Source organism: Sebastes umbrosus, chromosome 17 (assembly GCF_015220745.1).
Source record: "Sebastes umbrosus isolate fSebUmb1 chromosome 17, fSebUmb1.pri, whole genome shotgun sequence".
In the NCBI taxonomy this organism is placed as follows: domain Eukaryota; kingdom Metazoa; phylum Chordata; class Actinopteri; order Perciformes; family Sebastidae; genus Sebastes; species Sebastes umbrosus.
The window spans coordinates 11309076-11334474 of NC_051285.1; the positions used below are offsets into that span (position 1 = coordinate 11309076).

The 25399-nt window shown below is 40.3% G+C and overlaps 1 protein-coding gene across 3 annotated transcripts; it reads left to right on the forward strand.

The window, feature by feature from the left end:
• The first annotated feature begins 5316 nt into the window (after positions 1-5316).
• On the forward strand, positions 5317-23757 carry slc7a3a (solute carrier family 7 member 3a). 3 transcript variants are annotated; one of them, XM_037749726.1, is made up of 12 exons: positions 5317-5438; positions 15494-16125; positions 16210-16371; positions 16694-16877; positions 16971-17086; positions 17956-18178; positions 18277-18416; positions 19253-19355; positions 19563-19786; positions 19893-20059; positions 20235-20343; positions 20928-21082. In XM_037749726.1, the coding sequence occupies exons 2-12, from the start codon at positions 15759-15761 to the stop codon at positions 21080-21082; spliced, it is 1950 nt and encodes a 649-aa protein (XP_037605654.1). In that variant the 5' UTR covers positions 5317-5438; positions 15494-15758. The 3 variants fall into 3 exon arrangements, with proteins under 3 accessions (XP_037605654.1, XP_037605658.1, XP_037605659.1); XM_037749730.1 differs by lacking the exon at positions 5317-5438 and adding an exon at positions 6709-7096; XM_037749731.1 differs by lacking the exon at positions 5317-5438 and having other exon boundaries at positions 15759-16125; positions 20928-23757.
• The last annotated feature ends 1642 nt before the right edge of the window (positions 23758-25399 follow it).

Sequence of the window (25399 nt, forward strand, 5' to 3'; positions counted from 1 at the left end):
TTGAAAAAAACATGTACAGGTATTTTTTTTTGTGACTTTTTTTACAATAAACATACACACAAGACGCAAAACACCCAGTACCCTTATACAAAATAGAAAAAGACGGGGGATACATGTCAACAACAAGTGCAAAGCTGCCAAACGACAGCAATATTGGCAAAAAACTGTATAATGTACAGTTATTTTAAACTTAATGAGTCATAACACAACTGAAAAGCTTTGTTTGTGTAACTACGATAGGTTAACAGAAAATGAATTGGCTACTATTTAGATAATTAATTGACTAATAGTTTCAGTCCAGTATTTCTCACTTCTGGCTTTTCAAATGTAAGGATTTGATTCACTCTCTCAAACAGTGTATAATTGTAAATATTTTTGGGTTTTGGAATGTTGGTCGTATAAAACAAGCAATTTTATATCTTATGTTACAGATTTGATTTACTTTTAATTTTTTGTTTCTATTGTGAAGCACTGTATTTTTGTTTCGACTATATAAATAAAGTTATTATCAATAATTTTAAGATGCTTTGGATCTGGGAAATTGAGTATTTTTCTCTACTTCTTGGCATTTTATAGACAAAACTTACTTCATTTAATTGAGAAAATAACCAACAGATAAATCACTAATAAAAAACAGTCCCTACCTCTATTCCCCTGAATAATTTTTGCACGGTCCCTAAGAAAACTGAAATAGTTTATCATTTTGTGTTTTAGCTGCATGGACTACGCTCCAACTTTCTGTGTAGTTTCCGTTCATTATAAGCAGCAATGTGTCAAATAAGTTACTCAACTTTGACAAATGGAAACACATCAATAAGTAAAACTACTCTTTTATAGTGTTCATAAACCAGATTTATGCATTACTTGTAAGGTGTCCTGAAAGGCGCCACCAAATAAAATGTATTATTATTATTATAACTACTAAAGTATCAATATTTAATCTTATAAACAAAAAGATTTAATAAAAAATACAGTTTATGTGTTAGAAAGGAAGCCTCATAAATACAGATTGTGTCTCTTCAGTGGCAACACTGGGCCTTTTTGTTTTAACTAAACATGAATCTTAAAGTCCTCTAATCTTTTTAATCATCTTGTTGTAGTTGGCCTTCAGGAAATACAGGGATTAACAGGGGAAGAGGAATTCTGGCCTCAGGTGGATTAAAGTTGTCCCAGAATAGTGATCTTGTGATGTGGATCTGGAGCTGCAAGTGATTCAACTTGACTGTAATTGGACACAATTGTGGCTTCCACAATAATTAATGTTTTAACAGGAAATAAAAGGTGAAAAAACTTCAGAGGAGCAACCAATGTAGACAGAATTAGAAAAATGAATTAGGTATTTTTCTGGGAGACACACACTGACCCTGACCTTCCTCATCAGTGAGAACTGTGACCTACAAAACTATCCAGCTTTGATGTGCTGGACTTGTCCCGAGTAATGAAAGTGGGCAGACAGGACGGGCACAGTAGGCCAAGGCGGAGATTAGGTGCTGTTTTGTTAGCGGTTCTAACACTGGAGCCCAGTGTGCAGCCGTGACGCTTGCTGTGTTTGCAGAGACACCCAGTTGGATTAGCTTGATAAAGTGGAAGTAAATTGAAAGAGCAACCCAAAGCAGTGTGACTGGGCAAGTACAAAAGCCGAGACGAGTGGCTACTATAGTGCCATCGGACGGAGAGCTGCGGTTTTGAGAGGGAGAAAATGCAATTCACAAATCCATCTCATTTAAAGTTGCCTCTGGTTATAGTCCAAGGCATGAAAAAACAATACATCCAGCCTTTCCCAGGAACAGAAATAATAAAGAAACAGACGTCCAAACCTTTACACGTAAAAGGAAACAATTCACCATTACCAACAACAATCAAACGGTAAAGAAAGACAGCACTTCAATGGCTTCGTGTATAGGCCTATACGTATGTGAATATGGATGGCTTGCACATACAGAACATCTATTCACACGGATTCCCTCATTCTAAAAGTCAGTGCGGACTTTAATTTCTCATTTTAGTTGCCTCTTGTCAGTACAAACTCTATTAAATGGATACTACAGTGACTTTATATCAAAAAAGTAGTCAGCAGTGTGAACATACTATGAATAAAATTAAAGAGGACCTATTATGCTTTTGTGATTTTTCCCTTTCCTTTAGTGTGTTATATAGTTTGTTTGTGCATGTAAAAGGTCTACAAAGCGAATTCTTCCACAGAAACACTGCTACTGAAATGCCTAAAAACCTGAAATGCCTGAAATGCCTGTTCTTATGTAACATGGTGATGTCACTAAATAACACATTTACATAATACCTGCTTAGCGGCTAGTTTGGCACACCATCAAATAAACCTGTCGCAGTAGTCGTGTTACCGGTGTTACACGGTGGTCGGGCACACACCGAATACATTACGTACTCACCGCCCCCACTGACGTTTTGCTTTTTTTACAGAAATAAAACCCATTTAGTTCATTTTGGCGTATCAGTGGCATGTTATCAATACATAGTCGGACAACAGGCGCTACCAACTGATAGTGAAAGTTGACAGATGGAGCGATGGCAGAGGATTTGGTGTCAAAGTGAAAAGCAAATGCACTTATTTGGCAATATTTCAGATTTAAACCCAAAGCTATAAGAGAACTATAATGATAATGACCTTTCACAGCCTGTGTGCGCGGCATGGCGGCGCCGGATACTGTAGAACCCTGCGGCCCCGCAGCGAAAGCTGGACCGGAGAGGCCAGACACACAGCCACCCGACTGTAAAGATAAAAGTAAGCGCTCTTCACATATTGACCGTTGTAGTTTTCTTGTAAAATGTCTGGTGTAATTGGTAAAAACGGTGTTGTCACAAGTTTATTAACTGGTGGGAAAATGTCCTCACCGTCACATCCCTACTCTCAAACAGAGCGAGTTAGAGTGGAGCTGGAGCGGAGTCTGAAGAGTTTGGTTCAGTTGACCAATCAGAGCAGACTGGGCTTTTTTCGGGGGTGCAGGAGCTCAAACAGAGCGTTTCAGACTGCATGGGAAAAATACAGCGCTTTTTGAACATGAAAGCATGTAAACATGTACTTGTAGAAACCCAAAGTACAAGTACGCACCTGAAAATAAGCAGAACAGGTCCTCTTTAATATTGCAACGCTGAGGCACCATTATAATTAATGATAGAATAGATTCTTCAGAAAAAAGAAAATCATATTTCCATGCGATTACTCATTTCCACATTTCACTGTCTTACAACACACTCTGAAGTAACTCTGAATGACCGTTATTAGTAATCAATGATAATGTGTCTAAGTATATCTTCTGGCCTGCATGCTTCTGCAACAATCAGCGCAAAAAAATGTGGATTGATACACAGGAAAACACTAATGGAGACACTCAGTGTGGTAACACAGTAAAGGGAGTACTACATCCTTTTCAATCAGCTTCAATGAAGAGTTTGAACAAGCCAATACAGAATATATTCAGTCAGACAGTGTGGAACAAGATGATTTTAACAACCTCAAAAGCTACTTAAGGGGAAGTAAAAGGGGAAAATTGTATGTAAAGGGGCGTTTTAAAAAAGAATAAACACCATATTGTCCATTGTCTGCTAATCAGCAGCTCCGTTTGCTGATGAAGACCATACGGTGCAGCTGAAAGCTCAGAAAAAGATAGTAAGTGGACATTTGAGTTAAGATTATGTTGTTCCCAGTGTCAAGAGTGAACTCCGCGAGTGTGTGTGTGTGTGTGTTTGTGGTACGTTAGCAGCTGTAGAGTTGCTGGTGGCTTTGTGTCCGCTGTAGTCACACACATGCCGTCTGTCAGCACGGCTGGTTAATGGTTAAATGGTATTGACATCCCTAGTACAGTGGGGTCAAATTTTCTGAGGACAGCCGTCAGAAATGGTGACCTCATGTTGCTGGCTCCTCTGTGGTCACAGATTTCGGTGTAGCACCTAATTTTTTTTATTTATTTTTTTTACATCAGAACATTTGATTTATTGATTGCTGTCTGGATGTAAAGAGAAATTCAACAAATACAACAAAAATGTTTCTAAAATACATCACCCACCCTATAGCTTTAGATAGCTTAGACTATATTCAGCAATTACTTTTTTGTTGGCATTGAGAGGTAGCCTACTGATTTAAATCTGATGCCACATAGTGTTTCAGTTGCATCAGACTGCACTGACTTTAAATTAAAATTTTTGTGCCCTCTCATTTACTTGCATGATGCCACTATGTCATCATACTTTGAGATGAGAATTTGCATGATGATGCATCAGTCAAGTCAGTCAGTGACACCAGAATGAAATTGTTAAAAACTAGTGTTTGACCCTCCAGTATTCCTAGTTCACTGAGTGCAAATGCACATGAAAGAAATAGTTTGGGTTTCCCTCCTTTTCTTTTAATCTGTGGAACAAAGCAGCAGCGGATATAGTGTAGAGAGAGAGAGAGTGGAACCAGGGGCCTATACATAGCTGCTCTCACAGAGTGACGTCACTGACGCTACCTTTCCATATATGGGCATTCCTACTACGGGTAAGCAGGCACTCTTCCTCAATTCAATTCAATTCAATTCAATTTGCTTTATTGGCATGACTGTTAGGTGAACAATATTGCCAAAACGTCAATTCAATAATTAATAAAAAAAAAAGAACAAAATAAAAAAACAACATACATATATATATAAACACACATATATACAATTCCTTAAGCAAATTACAATATATAGATATTTTAAAAAGAACATGGAAATGGTAGAAAACAATAGAGAAATAATAAATGTTTGTTGTTTCAAAAAAACAAACAAACAAATAAAAAACAATTAACAACAATATATTGCAATATCAAATATCAAATGTATATATAAAAAATAAAAATAAAAACAGAAATAATTTGTGTTTGTTGTGTCAATAAAACAAACAAACAAATAAAAAAACAATTAACAACAATAAATTGCAAAATCAAATATCAAATGTATATATATATATATATATATATATAAAAAAAGATCTCTCTCTCTCTCTCTCTCTCTCTCTCTCTCTCTCTCTCTCACACACGTGTGCTCACTTTCTGTATCTTAACACTTCTTCGCTTTTTCTTTTGTCGTTCAATATCTCCTATATATCGATTAAAGCACTGAAACCTGATCAGAAAGGTATAAATATCCTCTGGTCAATATTTCCATTCATGAGTGGAAAGCTCCGCCTCCCTATTGCGTCAGTTCGTTTGTATACACCCTGCCCTGCCGGTCGAAACTCCGCCCCTCTATTGCGTCAGTTCGTTTGTATACACCCTGCCCTGCCGGTCGAAACTCCGCCCCTCTATTGCGTCAGTTTGTTTGTATACACCCCGCCCTCCCGGCCGATCAAAACCACACACACACGCTGCCGAGCGGGATATTTCTTCAGCGTATCATCGCAACAGCCTGTCTCCTTTCACCACTATCAACAAGAAGACATTAAAGGTAATACCCTTTATTATGTTTCAGTCACACAATTAAACATTTTACATTTCATTCAGGTCGTTTTAGTAACGACATTTTACCCGCCCGGGTTGTTTAAATTTATCATATTGGCGGAGTGATGCAATTCTCCCTCGTGTGTTGTCAGTTGTATTGGCGCACTTATGTTTACAAAAAACATAATCTTTTGCTTTATGTTTGAGAATAAGTATATATTATAGCCGAGCGTTAAACACTTAATGTTCAGTTTTATTCACAGGAGGTGACGTTTTGTGAGGCGGCTTTTATCTATCATTTTCAGCGGCTAGTTGTCAGTTGATGCAGTGGAACGGAAAACGGAAAGTGATGGGAATTTAGGCTCTTTTTAGTGAGCCGTATCATTTGGCTCAGCCCCACCGAGAAGAGCCGGCTCTTTCGGCTCTTCGTTTTACCACTTCTGCCTTTATATAGTTCAGCCAAAATGTAGCGCTGTTTGAACCTATGATTAGTATGTGTGCAGATATATCACTTCAATTATTCAATATAGTTATACTAAACCTTATAATTTCCTGAATACCATAATTTTACATGCTGCTTCGTTTCCGACTGTCACTCATCTAGTCTGCTATTCGTGCACCGCACCGCACCGCACATCAACCAGAACATCGAGTGATAACACGGAAACGTGTCCAGACATTTGTTTAATTATCATTAAAACAGTTTCAACGTTTTTCCCACAACGGTCGCTATCATTAACTGATAGCTTCCGACCGTTTCTACCTTAACCCTAAATGCCCCGTTTTCCGCCAATACACCTGACAACACATGATAATTGTTAGGGTTAGCATCGCACCGCAACGTACCTCAACGCACTGCAACGCACAGCACTGCACTGCACCGCACCGTATCGCACTGCAACTATGATCCTTATCTGTCATCACCTGATTGGTCGCACAGACATCATTAACACAACATTCAGTCACAGTCAGTGCATTGAGTGCCCGTGGCGTCCTGTCACTCGGCCTTGAATTAATAATAAAAACAAAAAATAAAAAATGGCTCTCGGACGGGAGCCGGCTGAAAGAGCCGACTCGTTCGTGACCGACACATCACTAAAAAAACCACAACAGAGTAGAAGACGGGGCATTTAGGGTTAGGGTAGAAACGGTCAGAAACTTATCAGTTAATGATAGCAACCGTTGTGGGGAAAATGTTGAAATGTGTTTAATGTTAATCAAACAAATGTCTGGACACGTTTCCGTGTTATTTTTACGTGTTTTTCATTCATTGTATTGGTTACTAGCCGGTTTAGTGAACCACGTCAGTCAGGGTGTGGGGTGACGGGAAGGCTGCGTTCAAAGACCCCCAAAAGCGCAGAATTTCTAACAATCCACTGAATTATCCTTAAACAAAAACACACTGTCTCAATATATAACTAAATACTCGCACAGCATTAACTCACTGTTAAATGTAATCACCAAAAACTGACATACATGTACAAGACAAACTCCAAGAAGCACCACTTCTGTGTGTACATTAGGCAATTCCGTAACCATGAAAGGCAACATTTCCACCACGCGAGAACCGAGCCACGTAGCTAGCTGGTGTTACCGTCCTCTGACAGATCAGGACTATCAGCCACATGGACAGCTGAATATCGCCAAGTATAGTGGACACTGCCCGTAAGTAAAGGCTATTTTAAGTTTGAATTAATTTTTATGGCAGCCTTGGCAGCCCAACATCCGCGTTTCATCAAAGTGAGCCATGCTTCCGGGTAATGCTCACTGGTGTACTGTCCGCGTCCAGGGTGGTACCATGCTGGGGTTGCATCAGCCGATTTAAAGCACTTCAGTAATTAAACATGTAGTGTAATTACTGTGGTGGAGATGCAGAACACAGGAGTAGATAGTCAGGATGTGTAATAAGAGCCAAACCTACTGGTTAGGTGGTGGTCAGGTGCTGGACTAACCAGGTAGCCACATGCCACGTTACTTTATTAAAATCTAGGCTTAATTCACTTACACTTCAGTACATTTCAGCTCAATACAGCAAAAGACAAACCCTTAAAAGGCTTATGTGATCAGGTTTTGTTATTGCTTATCGCAGCCTCTCATTACTGTTGTTATAAATTGTTTAATTGCTTTATTATTGACAAGTAACAGCCCCAGATTTGCCATATTATTTACATTTTTAAGAAGTTAAAAATTGTTTTTATTGGTGCACAATAGGGCTGTGTTTTGGCAAGAATCTGGCGATGTTATAGAATCATGATACTGGGTTAATGTGATATATTGTGATACTGTAAGTGAGGCAATATACTGCGATTTTTTTTTTAAAACTAATTTTAGTAAAACAGTCATAGTGTAAAGAACACACCAGGGATTTTAGAATAAGAAAAAACAACAAATGTATATTGCATGCAAAAAAACGACTTTTTTTTTTGCCCCAAACTGCATGTGATTATCATAAAGAGGGCATGTCTGTAAAGGGTCTGTTCAAAATGTACCTTAAAGGGAGATTTGTCAGGTATTTTATCAACATGGGAGTGGGCAAATATGCTTGCTTTATGCAAATGTATGTATTTATTACTTGAAATCAATTAATAACACAAAACAATGACAAATATGGTCCAGAAACCCTCGCAGGTATTGCATTTAGCATAAAAAATATGCTCAAATCATAACATGGCAAACTGCAGCCCAACAGGCAACAACAGCTGTCAGTGTGTCAGTGTGCTGACTTGACTATGACTTGTCCCAATCGGCATGTGTTTATCATAAAGAGGGCATGTCTGTAAAGGGGAGACTCGTGGGTACCCATAGAACCCATTTTCATTCACATATCTTGAGGTCAGAGGTCAAGGGACCCCTGCTAAAATCAGTGCATCCCTAGTTCTCGGTACATTATTGCATCAGCAATCACCGATTCCTAATTCAGGTAATGTTTGATGTGTAAGGAGGAGGCCTGGTGCACTGTAAATGTTGCATCCTCATCCTCTTAAATGAGTGGGATTGCTGACCATTTTTAGGCTCGACACGTCTGATTTCTAGTAAAACGGTCAAAGTGAAGTTAACCAGAAATTGTGTGTGTAACAAGAAGAATGGCATGCACCACACCTTTTTAAAGCCAAGTCAAGATTTTGACTTGACACATTTGGTTAAATGCATGCATATTGTGTTGAGATTTGTTTTATAATTTTTATTGTGAATAGATTTCGAGAAGCTGGGAAATGTGTCAGTTTCGGCTAGTTTCTAATTAGTCAGAACATAATTAAATACTTGGAGGGAAAATTACACAGAACGCTGCTGTCAAGTTTTTCCGCATACGTGGCCTGTGTAACTTAGTAGCCATGTGTTGGTTTGCGTAGATGTCCAGCTGATTATTTCTTATAATGTGTAGATTACTCATGATTTTGTGGCTGTTCATGTTAACGGTGTTGGCATTGGTCCTGGGAAAGTGGACAGACTCTTAGTTTGTCACATTCCATCTCAGCACAGAGCACTTTTTGGCAGCGGGGCTTTCTTTTCAGCCAGGTGACTTTCAGGGTCGTGCAGTTCAGTCCCAGTGGTCGGTCTGTCCGCACATACTTTAGTTTACACACACACACACACACACACACACACACATACACACATACATACAGCCTTTATGTGAAACTAAAGTTTATCTTATACAAACATATATATTTCTGGCTCAAAAGACAAATTGTTCATAACTTCAAACGCCTGGAAAACCATTGTTTGTGTGTGTGGAGAACGGTTCAGTGACTCTGTACAGCCAGTCGTCATACGTGTACCTTCCAGGGTTACGCAAGGTCACATTCGCCCCTTGCAATGGATGTTCGCCCCGCAGAGTACTGAACATGTTGTTCCCTTTGTTCAGCTGCTGGCCCCACAAATGACGGAACGATTGTGTTATTATTAATATTATTATTATTAATAGGGATAGACTGGTACATGGTTTACAGTACATCTACATTTTAGGCTGTAATTCCATGCACATTATGAGAAGAAGAAACAAAAAATACCACTATTATTATCGACGTAAAACACATGTTGGTACATGCAAGTCTTAGCAAAGTTCTAAAGTTAAAGGCGAGGTTAGTTTATCCTATCTGCAAATACTACACTACTTTTATGACTACTACAACTACCACTGACATGACTAACCATTAACAATTTGGTAAAAATGGACTATGTCCATGCTTAGCCTACTCGAGTTTGCATCACAAAGTAGTCTGTCCTGAAAGAGAGAATATACACAAGGACCAGCTTTTTAGCAATCAAAAGGCTGAACTCCGATTTTGAGGATATACTTGTGATTATTACAAATAAATGCCTCTTATTTTCATGCTTCATTACACTATGAGACAAAAAAAGCAGGTCTAACAACAGTACCCTGAATTTAGCTTGACAAGAATGGTACTAGTGCAGTGATACCCGATAACTTGGTGTGAGCGCTGAGAAGGCGGACGAACATTTCAGGCCTATCAGTCACTTCACCGGTCAGGCAGCAAAGAGAAGAAGTGAAACACTAACCGAGCAACAAAGACCAGGCCGACTGTGTGGCACAGTGCGAGTGGGGTTGGATCAGAGGTTAGGTCAAGAATGACTTTTCACACTTATTAAATGTGTGAAAGTAAAGATGGACGGGCAACGAGTAGAAGCCTAACCAAAAACCTTTCACATAGACTATTTTTTGTTGTGCTGTCAAGTTTTTTCTTACCACGTGTCCAGTTAAAACCAAAGTTAAAGTCCCGCTTAAAGCAGAACATGCTTGCTCCACTTTTCCCCTTGCAACATGAAGCGGTTATCACCGGTTGTAGTGGCACCAATTCAAGCTCCAGGTACTTTAAGGCAGTGGTGAAAAGATAAAAGGTGCGTCAGATGATATTACAGCGTTTAGGAAAAGCGTGGATACTAGGGCTGTCAATCGATTAAAATATTTAATCGGGATTAATCGCTTGATTGTCCATAGTTAATCGTGAATAATTGCATATTTTTTATTTGTTCAAAATGCATCTTTAAAGGGAGATTTGTCAAGTATTTAATGCTCTTATCAACATGGGAGTGGGCAAATATGCTGCAAATATGTCTGTAAAGGGGAGACTCATGGGTAGCCATAGAACCCATTTAAAAAATTGAAACAAATTTGTGTTAACGTGTTATTATCACGTTAACTTTGACAACCCTAGTGGATACACATCAAAGCAAAACAGTACCAGGGAAAATTACAAAAAAAGTATTGTATGCAAATTGTATTTGAGAATTTCTGGTTTGTAGACTTCAATGAGAATGCCGAGCGCCACAACCTCACAAAGTTCAGTTTATGTGAAGTGTCAGGTCACACGGTATGTTAGACAACTTTAAAAGAAAGAAGTCTTTTCACCTGTAGATTATGTTAACGTCTAATTATGGCCTGTTCTTTTTCATAGCACACAGGATACGAGCTCTCACAATGTTTCAGCACAATGACGATATCCTATTAATACCGTAAAAACAACATAACCTATTTATCAAAGCTCCTCTAGTCGTACCATTTCAAAAGAGAATATCCTGCCCAGTACAGTTAAGTGTTGGGAGAAAAAATACTGTCAAACAATGAAATCCAAACAACAGCGAGAGCACCCAACAATAAACAGTCAGCCCTCTGAAGACTGATGGGAAACTGGTACATGGTGGATATTCTCCCACTCCCCACTTGCTGCGACATTCCAGTAGCGTTTTCCACTCACACACACACACCAGGAACTGAGATCTGAGAGTGTCTATGTCGTGTCAATAAACATTTATTACTGAGCTACTGTGCCCGGCTGGCTGTGATCTCCTCAGGGGTTCGAAACCCACGGCACACACACCTTCACTAAACACTACAGAAGTGCTTAACTGAAACTATGAAAATTGTAAAGCTGTAAAAACACAAACATTTGTTGGGAAACGTCGTAGTATTTTCCTTTCAAAGTAAGATTTTCTTCCACGTCTGCAAACACCTGAAAGTTACAGAAATGCAGACCTGCTTTGACCTCACGTTAAGGGTGGTCTCATTAAAGCGTTGCTAGAGCCCCCTCTACCCTCGTCGATGCCTCCGTCACGTCAGCTAGTCGCTAATCTTTTCCTTGTGGTTTTCACGAGGTGGGTGCCCGTTTGTGTAAGTGGGGCAGATTTACTGTATGCCAGCTAGATGGAGGTGTGTCTCACAAATGTGGCGTATGTAAGCTCCACCACAGAACAACCCACACATGAAAAGACGGAGTGCTACCTGCAGCCATTTTCTACTCTCATTCTTAAAATGAATACACTTGACTTTTGACAAGTGTTTTGTTTCTTCTGCAACTAGAGTGTATTTAAGTTTTTAAGAATGGGACAAAGTAAATGGCTCTAATGACTAGTGCCTCGGGTCAACGGTGCTCCGGTTACAACAGGTTTCTGGGATAATGGTCCTGTTACTTTGACTTAGCATTGCTGCGACTGCTGCCACGGACTCTTAAGAGGATTATCTGGAGAAGAAACAACCCTGCTAACCTCATTATGGCTTGTTGTCGCTCATCAATCCATTAATACAAACAACGCATGGCTTTGTTTTGACAACAACAACACAGCACTATGGTTATATAACAACACAAGCAATTTTATTTCTGCTATGTCATGGTGGCATCCGATGTTTTAATTATCCATCGCAAAATGGCAACTTTCCTTTTGCCACAAAGCTCCGCACAAATCTGCTCTCAGGTTAAAACAAGAAGCTGAATTATTCAGAAATTCTGCAACACACAGTCCCAATATTCTCAAGATTCAGAAATGCAATAAATTAAGTAACAAACGTTAAGTTCTGAAAGGTGATTTTTTTTTATCTTGTCAGCACAAGATAATTCCAAGATAAGTACAAATGCACAATTTATTTAATTGTGATCGTTTTAAACATTTGCAGATGCTTGCCTCATCTTTAAGGTTTTACATAGGCTTGTACCTCCCATACTTGGTCAGTTCATAATGCGGAAGAAGAGTAGCGGCAGGGCAACAAGGGGAACTACCAGAAGGGACTATGTTTTACAATTTGTTGGTTTTATTGTATTGTATTGCTTGCTGAAGCATTGTATCGATCATATTAGGCCACTAAGTAAATGATAATGTACGGCGAGCCGGTCATTGTTGTGAAATAAACCGCTAGCTGTACATTATCCTGCTTATTACACGGCTACTTTCTAAAGAAATCAATAATTTTACACAAAAACGGTCCGACTTAAGAAGTGCGCCCATAGCAACAGTCTGCTATAAAGAAATAACAGAACAAAGAATGCTGTGATTGATCAGAATCGAGTATTCAACAAAGCTGTGTAATCATTTGTAAATAGAGAAACTGAAATGTTGATTAATGTGCATTGTTCCTGGTAAATAAATGAGTTATTCTGTGCACATAAGATAATTATAAGAGTTATTATCTTGTGCCCATAATTTAATTATCTTGTACTCACAAGATAATTAAATTGTTCCAACAAGATAACTTGCTGGAACATAACATATTTTGTAGGCCACCAATTAACGTGTGGGATATTTATGTGATGTATTTTGTAGAACAAAATGTTAAAATCTCTTAAGCTTGTGTTTCAGGCATCTAACCAAGAACCCATTCAAAAAAACCCATTGACTTCCAGACGAGAGAGTCGGAGGAAGGGTTTTAGGACTCATTCCTGCACCCCTCTTTAGGGGCTCAATACAAATGACATTTTTTATCTGCTGCTTTATATTCTATGCAGCTTAAGCGTTTCTCGTGTTTGTGAGTAAAAACTGAAGCTCTTCATTTAAAGGGCTGATTTTAACTGACCACATTTCACCAGGCTGTGCAGTCAGAGTGGGAAGTTATCCACCTCAGACATCACACGTGACGCCACAATAAAAAAACATTTGAAAACATGTTGTAAGATAAGACACGAAGTTCTGAGCCATTTTGACCATGACAACTTTTGGATTGTTAATGACATTCACACTCACTCATTCACACACACTCGATGTGTGAAGCTTCGGTCTCAACGTTTTTCTGTGGCTCTTTGTAGACATCTGAAAGTCCCAAAGTCAACTTTGTTTAGTGACACTTTTAACCTTTCAAAATGACACCTCCTTTCCAAAAAAGAGTCAACATGACAGGAGCGGCTGTGTGAAGGAGTACGTTGACTAAGCATGGTGGAGCATTTCATCGAGATGGTGTAAACCCACAGGTGTAACCTGTTTAAGCACCAGGATTTCTCTCCAAAGCCCACAGCTAAAAATCTTTTGTAATGATATTTACAGATTACAAATGTTCTCTATTACCTCCACAAATCCAAACTTAAGTCTTAAGTACTACATAACTGTAACCGTACTCAGCAATGTAGGCTACATGAATATCGTAGAGCCTCAAATAAGTTTTAGGTTGCTGGAAGTGGCCCAGGGTTCCCTGGAACATTTTTCTGCAGGGTGTGTTTGTGTTTCATTACATTGTAGTATTTATGTCACCTCCCTCAATTTGTACGTGATTATCAATGATTGATTAAGTCGAACCTGTCTTTGTGTTATCTGGTAATCTAACCTCCACCAAGGACAAACAGAAAAATGTATCTGCCCTCATCAGATGTGCTTCCCGGCGTCCTTGGCCTGTTATGGACTGTTCTTGCGAGTGTGTGTGTGCGCGTGTGTGTTTTGCAGAATCTGGTGTAATCATTATCACTCACCCTTTCCTGAAGTCGACAAACTCGTCGCTACTGACGTAAAATGTGCTGCCGCTGTCCTTGAGGATGTTTTTTTTGTCTGTTTAAACAAAGTAAAATCATTGATAATGCATGGGACAATAATCAATATAACTGTGTACTGCATTTCGATTAGGGAACCGTAACTACTACCACACGCATAAGTGCATTACAAAGTCATTACATACGGTTTGACTTCAGACTTTAAGGGGAAAATACTCTCCACAGCACTAATAATACATACAACAGCACAATATTAACAACATGCATAGACCAGCTGTTTCTAGGTAACAAAAACAGCTGTTTGTAGCGCCCCAAACGGGTGTTTCTAAGCCACCAGAACAATTGTTGCAGTTGCATTAATAATTAAATATATATATATATATTTTTTTTTTTTTTTTTTTTTAAGAAAACAATTGGCTCTTCGCAATTTTTAACAGCCTCCTCAGTCGCTTCATCCTGGCGCCTGGCCTCGTTAATTGTTGGTGATTTGACCTTTTCTAGTTATTATATGGGGTAAGGGTCAGTTTTTCGATGCAGTGTATTTTATTTGTATCTTCTCCCAGTGCAGCTGGTTCACCTTATCGAGCTGCTGGTTCACGCTGTCCTTCTCTCCCTTGTTGATATTAGCTTGCAGAATTCAACCATATCATCCCATCACAGCCTCTGGCTTTCCCAGGCTTCTCCCTGTCGGCCCCTATCTGCTGCAAAAACATAACAAGAGTAGTAAAGTAGTCTTTCTCGCAGTGAGGGAGTGGTGAGGAATGGGACTAGGTGTTCTTGTGTGTTTTTAGAAGGGTGTGTACTATGGCTGGATTATTTGTTGAATCACAATTAGATCGCAGGTTTTCTTTTGTCTTCATGAGATCTCTCTGTGCTCCACTACGGCGTCTCATGATGTCCTACTATAGTGTCAGAGGTGGAGGTATGAATTCCTGGAAGTTGTGAAACTGGTATTTATACAGGTTCACGTGTAGCGAAATGTCTCTTTTTGTTGTCTCTCCAAACCTGCCGACTGACTCACTATCTCCTTTTTGCTCAAGAGGAGGAGAATATTCCAGGAAAGTTTCCAACATCGCTGGTGTTACCTGGGTTCACTTGAAATGTGTGATATCGGACTACATAAATAAACTTGACAGCTGATGCTACAAAGTTGTCAAGTTGATTTGAAAAGCCCACCAAGACCACCTTTTTTTCCCCTTCTTTTTTTAACCCTGCCTTGGTTCCCCTGCAGTTTCAATACCTTTCCTGGAAAGAAATTATGCTATAATTCCTGCACAGAGCTGTGTGAAATGTAGGCTTTGGCTGTTACTGAATAAGTTCCCTGTTTTGAGCTCTTGTTTCTTGTGTTTTCTCACAGGTCTTAATCTGCAAAACACCGTAACCACAGACCACTTCCTGTTCCTTGTGCTCGAGCGACTGTCGTCAAGTTATCACACCTACTCTAAAGGACCAATAATAAACAAGCGCTTGGTTTTACCTACCCATCTGCTCAAAGCACTTCTACTCTCAGACCAGTCACACGTGTTCTGTTTAAGCCGTGTCGATCACACACACCCGCCCACACTAGAAGGATTTAAAACACACACAGCCTGGTTCAGCGCCCACACACAGTCACAGCAAATATGGCCCACAAGCTGGCCAACTTTGGCAAAATCCTGCTGCGTCGCCGGGCGTTGGACTGCTCCGGCGAAGAGACCCGATTCGCCCGATGCCTGTCCACCCTGGACCTCATCGCCTTGGGGGTGGGCTCCACGCTCGGCGCCGGCGTTTATGTCCTCGCTGGCGAGGTCGCCCGAGAAAAGGCGGGACCCGCCATCGTCCTCTGCTTCCTCATCGCCGCCCTGTCCTCCATGTTGGCCGGCCTGTGCTACGCCGAATTTGGCGCCCGTGTCCCCAAAACGGGCTCTGCATACCTCTACAGCTATGTGACGGTTGGAGAAATCTGGGCCTTCATCACAGGGTGGAACCTCATCCTCTCCTATGTGATAGGTGAGTGGAGTTGCAGCGCTTTTGATGTTGCGTTCACATTTTTCAGTCACTACAGTGTTGACTCATATCTGTTGTCACCTTTAGGTACGGCCAGTGTTGCCAGGGCGTGGAGCTCAACGTTTGACAACTTGGTCGAACAAAAGATCTCCGGCTTCTTCCGAGCCTCCATGGCGATGAAGGTGCCGGGGAACGTGCTGGCAGAGTACCCCGACCTGTTCGCCCTCATCCTGGTCCTGCTGCTCTCTGGTGAGTTAGCCCCGCTGCTCATCATCAGTCATTACTTTCAGTGATGACAGATTTGCAAGATGACAACTAAGATAGGAAAGAAGAAAATAAGAAATAGCATTGCATTAAAAGCATTGCATAACAGCCAGAACAGTTGTCACACTGACATTGCAGCTATGCCAGTAGCAGTGTTAGAAAGAAGTAATTGATTGGTGTCGCTGACTAAATGGTATGTTGGGACGTGATGAAGTACGAACACATCCACCCACATAGCAGAACACGTTGTTCTTGGTGCTGAAACATGAACTCTCTCTTCCTCTATCTCCTCTCTTCCTTCCCTCAGGACTTCTGGCCTTTGGCGTGAACGAGTCGGCGCTGGTGAATAAGATCTTCACAGGCATCAATCTGGTGGTACTGGGCTTCGTAATCATCTCTGGGTTCGTTAAGGGGAACACGGCCAACTGGAACCTGACGGAGGACGACTACAAAAGCTTCATAAACGGCACCAACAGCAGCAGGCCTTTTCAGTAAGTATCTGACAACTGCCAGCGAATTAATTCATAGTTTTTACTGTTTCACCTGCGTGTTGATTGTTAACCTATTTGTCTTTCTTCACTCAGAGTTGAAAAGGAATTTGGCGTGGGTGGCTTCGCGCCATTTGGCCTGACTGGAGTCCTGTCTGGTGCCGCCACCTGCTTCTACGCCTTCGTGGGCTTCGACTGCATCGCCACAACAAGTGAGTGGTTTTTAATATTTTCCATAATAAACGGTGTAGAGAAGGAGGGGTTCACGGTAAACAGACATTCAAATGCTTACTTAAGTATTTCAAGTTGCTTCCCACACTTTTCTTGTTTGATTTGCACAAATCCTGTGACATGGGAAGTTGTCGAGTTTCTACCGTTATGGTCACACACACATGAAGTGGAACTGCTTCTGATAGTGGGTTTTCATTTAATATTACACGAGTACATCTGAGATTTTTTTCCCATATCCTTTTCCATAACCTGTATGAAAAGGTTGTGTTATGTATGGGTGGAGGAAAATATCAAATATCGCGATGTTTTTGTTTTGTGATACTGTATCGAATCTCACCAAACATTTTTATTTCACGGCTTTGTTGAATACTCAATTCTGATTGGTCAATCACGGCGTTCTATGGTCTGTTATTTCTTTATAGCAGACCGTTGCTATGTGTAACAGACCGTTGTTATGGGCGCGGACCTGATGTTGGACTCTAGCGGACCGTGTTTGAGTCAAATTATTGATTTCTTAAGTAAGTAGCCGTGTGATAAGCAACAATGACCCGCTAGCTGTACATTATCCCTTACTTAATTTATAGTATACATGCAAAGATTAACCCAGTCTAAAGTCATTTTAACTCAGATTTTATGCATATGGTGGTGTGTTCTATATACTATGACAGTTTTCCTTCCGTATCGTATCGCCAGTTTCTTGCCAATACACAGTCCTAGTGTTATGTAACTATTTCTCCTACGGTGTCAAGACCTTTGTGTCTTGTTCAGGTGGTGTGAGGAATGCAAGGTATTTACGTGCTTTATGATCTTGGAGCAAGCATAACATTCTCTTCTTGTTTCCTGTCCTCAGGCGAAGAAGCGAAGAACCCCATGCGTTCCATACCAATCGGCATCGTCGCCTCGCTGCTCATCTGTTTTTTCGCCTACTTTGGCGTGTCTGCCGCTCTGACGCTCATGATGCCGTACTACCAGCTGAACACCCAGAGTCCTCTGCCTGAGGCCTTCAGCTACGTGGGCTGGGGTCCCGCCAGGTACATCGTGGCTGTGGGCTCTCTCTGCGCTCTGTCCACCAGGTAAGGAGGGAAAACTGTGCTCTTGCTGTCACACAGTGTGTTCTGTTTACACAACGCCGTAAAGCTTTTTTTAATACTAACTATTGCTGTTCTCTCAGTCTGCTAGGCTCTATGTTCCCCATGCCTCGTGTTATCTACGCCATGGCGGAGGACGGGCTGCTGTTCCGTATTCTTTCCAGGATGAACGAACGCACTAAGACGCCTCTCATTGCTACCATCACTTCAGGCATCGTTGCCGGTAAGCTTGTTTATTTTTCATGTTTTTTCTTCGTCTTTGTCTCTCTGTGTGTGTGTTTATCTTTACCTGTGTATCTTTCTTGTCATGCGTGTTCATTGCTTCAGGGCCACCAGTCATTGCTGCGTCTATCCTAAGCTGTCAAGTCTTATCGAGAGTTGTTGTTGTAGTTTGCCGAGGTCACGCCTCTGTCTCTTGCCTCAGCTCTATCTAGCAGCTTGTCAGTTCAAGATCGATACCTCTTAAGAAAAGTCTGCAAAAACACACCTTTTCCCACCAACATTATCGCGTATATGAAGGTTTTTTTAAACACGAAAAAAACCATCTAAAAATAGGCGATAGACTCCCTTCCCATTGCGAGTATGACGTACTGTTGCACTGGCCTTGAAATGTAGGGTTAGTAAACAATGAATATCTTACAGCAGTTACTTCTTTTTTTATATTTGTTACTTATTCAGTCTCTCTTTCAAACTCTCAAACCAGAGTGGAACAGTGGAAACAAAGACGGTTTTGATGAGTTTTATTTTGTTTCGGTCGAGTTTGAAGGAAGTGTGTTTTACGACTATCCACGAGGTAGAATGACTGTTGTCTGACTGGAGTCTGGTGGCTTTGAGGAGACCATATTAATTGTATTTTTTGTACGTTAATACATTATAATAATTATCCAAATCCCTGTTGATTATACACATAGCATCACACCAGAAAAGGGGTAAAAAAATTAGCGTTTCCACTCGGGTGTCATGTTTCCATCACTGCTGATAGGAGCTGGAGCCGATAAATACCTGTAAAGCGTTACAGTATGAATGTTCTAAGAAATCAGTTTTTACTTCTACTTACAGCTCTGATGGCCTTCCTGTTCAAACTGGCGGATCTGGTAGACCTCATGTCCATTGGCACTCTGTTGGCGTACTCTTTAGTGGCCATCTGTGTCCTCATCCTCAGGTCAGCACCTTTTTAATCTCTACAAGCACAAAGACACTCTCAAAGTGTTGTTGTGATCATGTGTTAAATACGATCTAGCAGCTGCACTAATGTCATCGTAAAGTATCAACAAAGCCAGTTTAAAAGAATAGTTATACGTTTAGATAAATTAATCTCATATTGGCATTGGACTAAACTGAACTCTGACATACTTCCCTCCCTCCACAGGTACCAGCCAGGCACCCTGAGTTCGTCCAGCCAGACGGAGAAGCTGGTGGAGCTGGTGGAAGGGGTGAAGGTGGCCGTAAGTGGAGATGACAGCGGCGACGAGTCCGGCACGGAGGAGAGTCCGCTCCGCGAGACCTTCACCGTCAAGCTGCTCTTCTACCCGAGTGGAAAGATCCCGACGCAGACCTCTGGGAACATCGTCTACGCTACCACTGCTATTATTTGTAAGTGTGTTCTGGGAGGAATCTAAAGATAAAGCTCGTTGTTGGCTCGTGTCGGCCGATAAATGCAAATATACAATAGTAACGTCTCTTTCTTGTCTCTCTGCAGCGCTTTTTATCACCGTACTGTGCATTATCCTGGCCAACCTTCTCCCGGAGCTGCTGTCCGGGCATCCAGGCGTCGTGGTGCCCTGTGTCATCTTGACTTTGCTCTGCGTCGTCTGTCTCGTCATCATCTACAGGCAGCCGCAGAGCAAAGAGGCTCTCACCTTCAAGGTAAACAAAACCCTGAGAACAAAAAAAAGAGATCTCACTTCTTACTTACTTTGGCACACGTTGTTCCCTGATTCTGAGTGCTACGTCAAGCAGAACCAGGTCAATTTTAAAATAGTTGTGCTGACTTTTTTTTTTTTTTTTTAACTCACATCCTCCATTTCTCTGTTCTCTCAAGGTCCCTCTGCTTCCCTGGCTACCCCTGTTCAGCGTTTTCGTCAACATCTACCTCATGATGCAGCTGGACATGGGCACGTGGATCCGCTTCGCCGTCTGGATGCTCATCGGTACATTCGAACGTTACTTATCATTAGGGCTGTCAATCGATTAAAATAGTTCATCGCGATTAATCACAAATGAATTGCTGCACTTGGCATAAAAAATATGCTCAAATCATAACATGGCAAACTCAAGCCCACCAGGCAACAACAGCTGTCAGTGTGCTGACTTGACTATGACTTGCCCAAAAACTGCATGTGATTATCATAAAGTGGTCATGTCTGTAAAGGGGAGACTCGTGGGTACCCATAGAACCCATTTTCATTCACATATCTTGAGGTCAGAGGTCAAGGGACCCCTTTGAAAATGGACATGACGGTTTTTCCTCGTCAAAATTTGGTTTAAGTTTGGAGCGTTATTTAGCCTCCCTCTAGCTCTAAAGCTGAGCCCGCTACAACCTCCAGAAGATTGACATCGCAAGTTGCGTTCATACATTAAACAAATTGATGTCATTAAAACTAACATGCGCTAACACGTTATTATCGTGTTAACTTTGACAGCCCTAGTAATCATATTTTCATTTCTAGAGCTGCACATTCTCGTGACTGTTATACTAACTTCCCGTCGCCTCTCTCTCTCTCTTCCCTTCCAGGTTTCCTCATCTACTTCTTCTATGGTATTAGGAACAGCAGTGAAGCTGCCAAAAGGTCATCCCCGCGCAAATACGAGCCCGCGCTGCAGACCAAGAGGCCAATCTACACGGGCGCACCTGACGACAGTGACACGGAGGCAGGCGGCAGCCCCTGATACACACCGACGTAGACCTGGGGGAAGCGTTGCCAGAGCATCTACACTCATCTTGGCAGTCTGGTTGAACTGGTAGCCAAGTGCTGCAATGTAGGGCGGCTTGGAATGTGGACCCTGGGTTTAAAGGGAGGAGGGGCAAGAAAACGCCACACACACAAACATTACCTCTGACTTGGAGGCTGATATAACTTGATGGCTAGACACTGTGACAGAGCCACTTTCTGGCCCATGTGTCTGTTTTAATCTGTCTGTCTGTACTTAGCCTTAGCCCTCTGGGAGATATTTACCTGCCTATAAACTCATGCTATGAATGGACCTTACTAACAAAAGAGAAGTTGGTTAACTGGTGTTAACTGTTTTGCTTCCTCTCCGTTATCGGTGCGTTGTGGCTGCGTGTGGAGCCACTAGGGGTGAATAAGAACTACTATATTTATATCACTAAAAGATTATGACTTGACCTCAATAAGCAGAAGCCACCGCAAAGTGACAGAGCCTTCAGTAGTTAAAGGGGGTCTAGATTCTTCGGTCCTTGTTTATTGCACCAGCCTGTTCGTTTGTGTGTAAACAGGGTAGCGCTGAGGCTGTGTGGTTTACAGTGTCCGTCAGGGCCTCAGTGCAGTTAGGTCAGTAGCACATAGACAACGTTGATGTCATCTACACTGTACGGCTCAGTGTCTGAGGCTGAATACATGCTTTACAGATCGCCCCTTGTTGTCCCCCCCTGCTCCCAGAGAACAGCCATACAGTAACTGTACACCGCACCCTTTAAAACGGTATGAAATTAGCTGCTTTTCGTAAATTATTCATGTCTTGCATATAGACTGTGTTGAAATGGTATTTGCAGGCATTTTGTGGCCTTTTGTTTCAACCTAAACCAGATAATGAATGTTGTTTTTTTTAACAGCGACAACACTTTTCGACCCTTAAAGGGTCTCGAAATCCAGATATTGAAGTAAAAGCTGCAAAGCAGGAGTTAATCTCTGCTATGCTTTCTGGTATTTACTGTTGTGTAATCAATCAGTTGTCAACTATTTTGATAACTAATAGACCAAAAAAACAAATCGATTAATTGAGAAAACAAGCGACAGATTAATCCTTAGTATCAGCCCTAGAATATGGGGTTTTCTCCAAAACAACATGGGCATGTAAATATCTGTATGAATTTTAAGTTATCTATCTAGCTACTTTGCTAATTCCAGATTTCATTTACACACTTGCACCTTGTTTGTTTCATATTCTTTGCATGGCTGTTCGCACATATCTTCACAGATCTGAGGAGGTGGATGAGATTTGCATTTAACAAGCTCATTATTGGCATTATGTTATCTCCTGACGGGCATTTAAAATCTCAGTTAATATATAATCTGTCCACCTCCAACTGATCTGGGAGCTGGGAATCTGTTTCTGAACAAGGGGGGGTCTGTCTGTCTGTCTGTCCTTCATCATCTTATTCACCTTTTTGTTTTTACTTTCTTGTGAAAAGACTCACTAAGGTTCTTGTTTAGTTTCAATTGAAACTTGTTCTCGGCAGCTTCGTCTGTCGAGTACCATCACTTTTATTTTATTCAACTGTATTTTATTTTTACTACTTTATTATTAACTTCTACTGATAGAACTGTTAATATTTTAATGTTTATAGTGTTGTTTTTTGGGGGGTTAGCTTTCTTTTTTTGCCTTCTCATATCTATCTCAATCAGTTTTTAATATGCGTTTTTAGATGTTAATGTATTTTAATTGTTACATGTACAGTTTTTAGCGTGCCGGTTTTTGTTGTCTCGCGTCACCAAATGATTTAATCCTTTCTGACCAAATGAACGTGTTTTTTTGGGAAATTAAATCACAACGACCACTAAAAGTTGGTCTCTAAATTGTGTAATATAAAAAGAAAATGTTTTTACCCCTCTGGAGTCAATATAACTTATTGTTTGAAGTACCTTTTTTTTGTTGTTCTAGTAAAGTGCTTTACTGTAGAATGTACAGTATTTGTTTAAAACCGTATCTTTATTTGTATAATGCTGTAAATTATACAAACTTTCTTTAACATATGACCCTGAGTATAATTTAGTAAGAGATGTTTTTTTGTAAATTACACTTTGAAGGCATTTCTTTTGACACTTAATGAAATGCAAATATCCTTTTTCAGATGAAATGGTCCTGGTGGATGCAATATTTAATCATCGCTGTAGATGCTTAAAACTACTTAAACTAAATAACACCGCTTAGAAAATCTCCCCCCCTTTTAGACGTATCACCCATTGTGCTGAAGGGAGGGAGGTCCAGTAAAGGTAGATTTGGATTCAGTCAGTGTTTCTAGCTGATGTGCCTAAAGAACCATCCTCCAGCCTGAGAAAAAACACATGGGTTAGTCAAACAAAGAGTACAGCGACATCTTGGATGTTTCAAAAACGTCATGACTTGTACAGGAGATTTGAACTCTGCTTTGCCTGTGATATCATTAAAAGGTTTAGTGGCTGTGACTCGTGTCACACAGAGCTCTTCATACTCAGCCCTTGTGCCTTTAAAAAAAATTATCTCCCCTCCTCAACGCCATCTCATTAATAATCTATTTTTGTCTTTGTTTTATATCCTGTACATATGGCTGTCATGTAAAAAAACAAGCTGTATTTTCAATGTTTCTCTTTTTTTTAATAAAACAATATTTCATGCTTATGGCAGATAAGAGTCTGTGTTTTATCTACATGTTTATTTTTTTAATTTTTTTTTTAAGGAAGCTTGACACATTTCCTCAGAATGAGCTGCAGGCCAGAGGCTGCTGGTTTTCTCCATGAGTCACCTGTGACAACTATGTTAACAATGTACTCTGTCAGTAACATAATGATTCTACCCTTGGGCTGTTTTACTAACTTCAGCCAACAGTTTATTATCTCTACAGTGTTCATCTATTTCCAATTTATGTATTAGTAGGTAAATAACTTGGAGTGCAGCTTTGCCTCCAGATTAACACGTCCCTGTATCATTGCCGAAGTAAAGATAGTCTAGACAGAAGACATTAAAATGATGTTCCTTTATGTCATTTCTCATTGAGACTTGCATATCATAACCCAATAATAAAGTCAAGATACAGATACAGAAGTATCAGATCAAGGACTACTCTGCTGCTCAACAGCTTCTTTCCCACATCAATCAGACTGCTCAATCAGAGAACGTGAACTGCACTTAAGAGACTGTTCCTTTAAAAGATATTTTAAATTTTTTAAATTGTAACTATTTATTCTATTCTATTTTAGCGTACTTTTAGCTTATTTATTAGTGCTCTTAATTATTAGGTAATTACGTTATAGTTTTCACCAATTGTTTTTGCACTGAATTACTGAGTGGTGGATGTAAGAAACACAATTTCGTTTTTATGTGGGGCATAAAAATGACAAATAAAGGAATCTTGAAAAACCTTTCTTGTCCCTATTCACACTAGGTATTTAACAGTAAAGTAAAACCAAATTGTCAATAAATAAAGTACAGAAAAATGTCTCATACAACAAAGTCATGTAAATAAGGAACCATTTAAAAATCCAAACAATCTGGTCACACCACTTTTTGTGTGTTATTTGCCTTAACCGTAAAACACACAGACACACACACCCCTTTGACAATATGGCCATACAGTCTACTTTACATGCCTTCCCTGCTGTGTGAGAGGCCTGTTGTCCCTCTCTAACGTCTGTCTGGTCCATATTCAGTAATTTTGGTACCTACGAAAAACTGTAAAAGTGACTGAGAAATGATAATTACATGCATACAAAGCATTAGAAAAGCATTGTAATTCACATAAGTCACCGAGGCAAAGTCAAAACATCACTGAGGCCAGCAACAAGAAATGCAATTTATGCATTTTCACTCAACAATTATACCAAAGCAACGGAGAAAAAACTGTAAATTTGTACAAGTATTTCTATACAATATGTATTTAGAAAATTTCTCTATTATTTTTTTTTATTTACAAATTGTTTTTAACGTTTTTCAGTAGAAATAGGCCACAATTTGAACAGCTAAAACCACAAAACGTGTTGAAATAGCCCTCCATTCACACACTAAGGCTGCCATCTAGTGATCGTACACAGCATTACACTGTTAACATTGTGGCTGTGGCCTATTACTGCCTGTTAGTTACACAACGATATGTCAGTTTATGGTAGAAAGAGCAGCGTACCTTCAATTTTTGCACAAGGCGAATCTTTATTAATGTCTCCAGGCATTTATTATTGATGACACTTGTGCTATAATAACCCCAGAGTCACAACAACATCGAAAGAGTCAACTTTGTCAGGGGTTTGTTTTCAAATAAATTATTTACAGGTT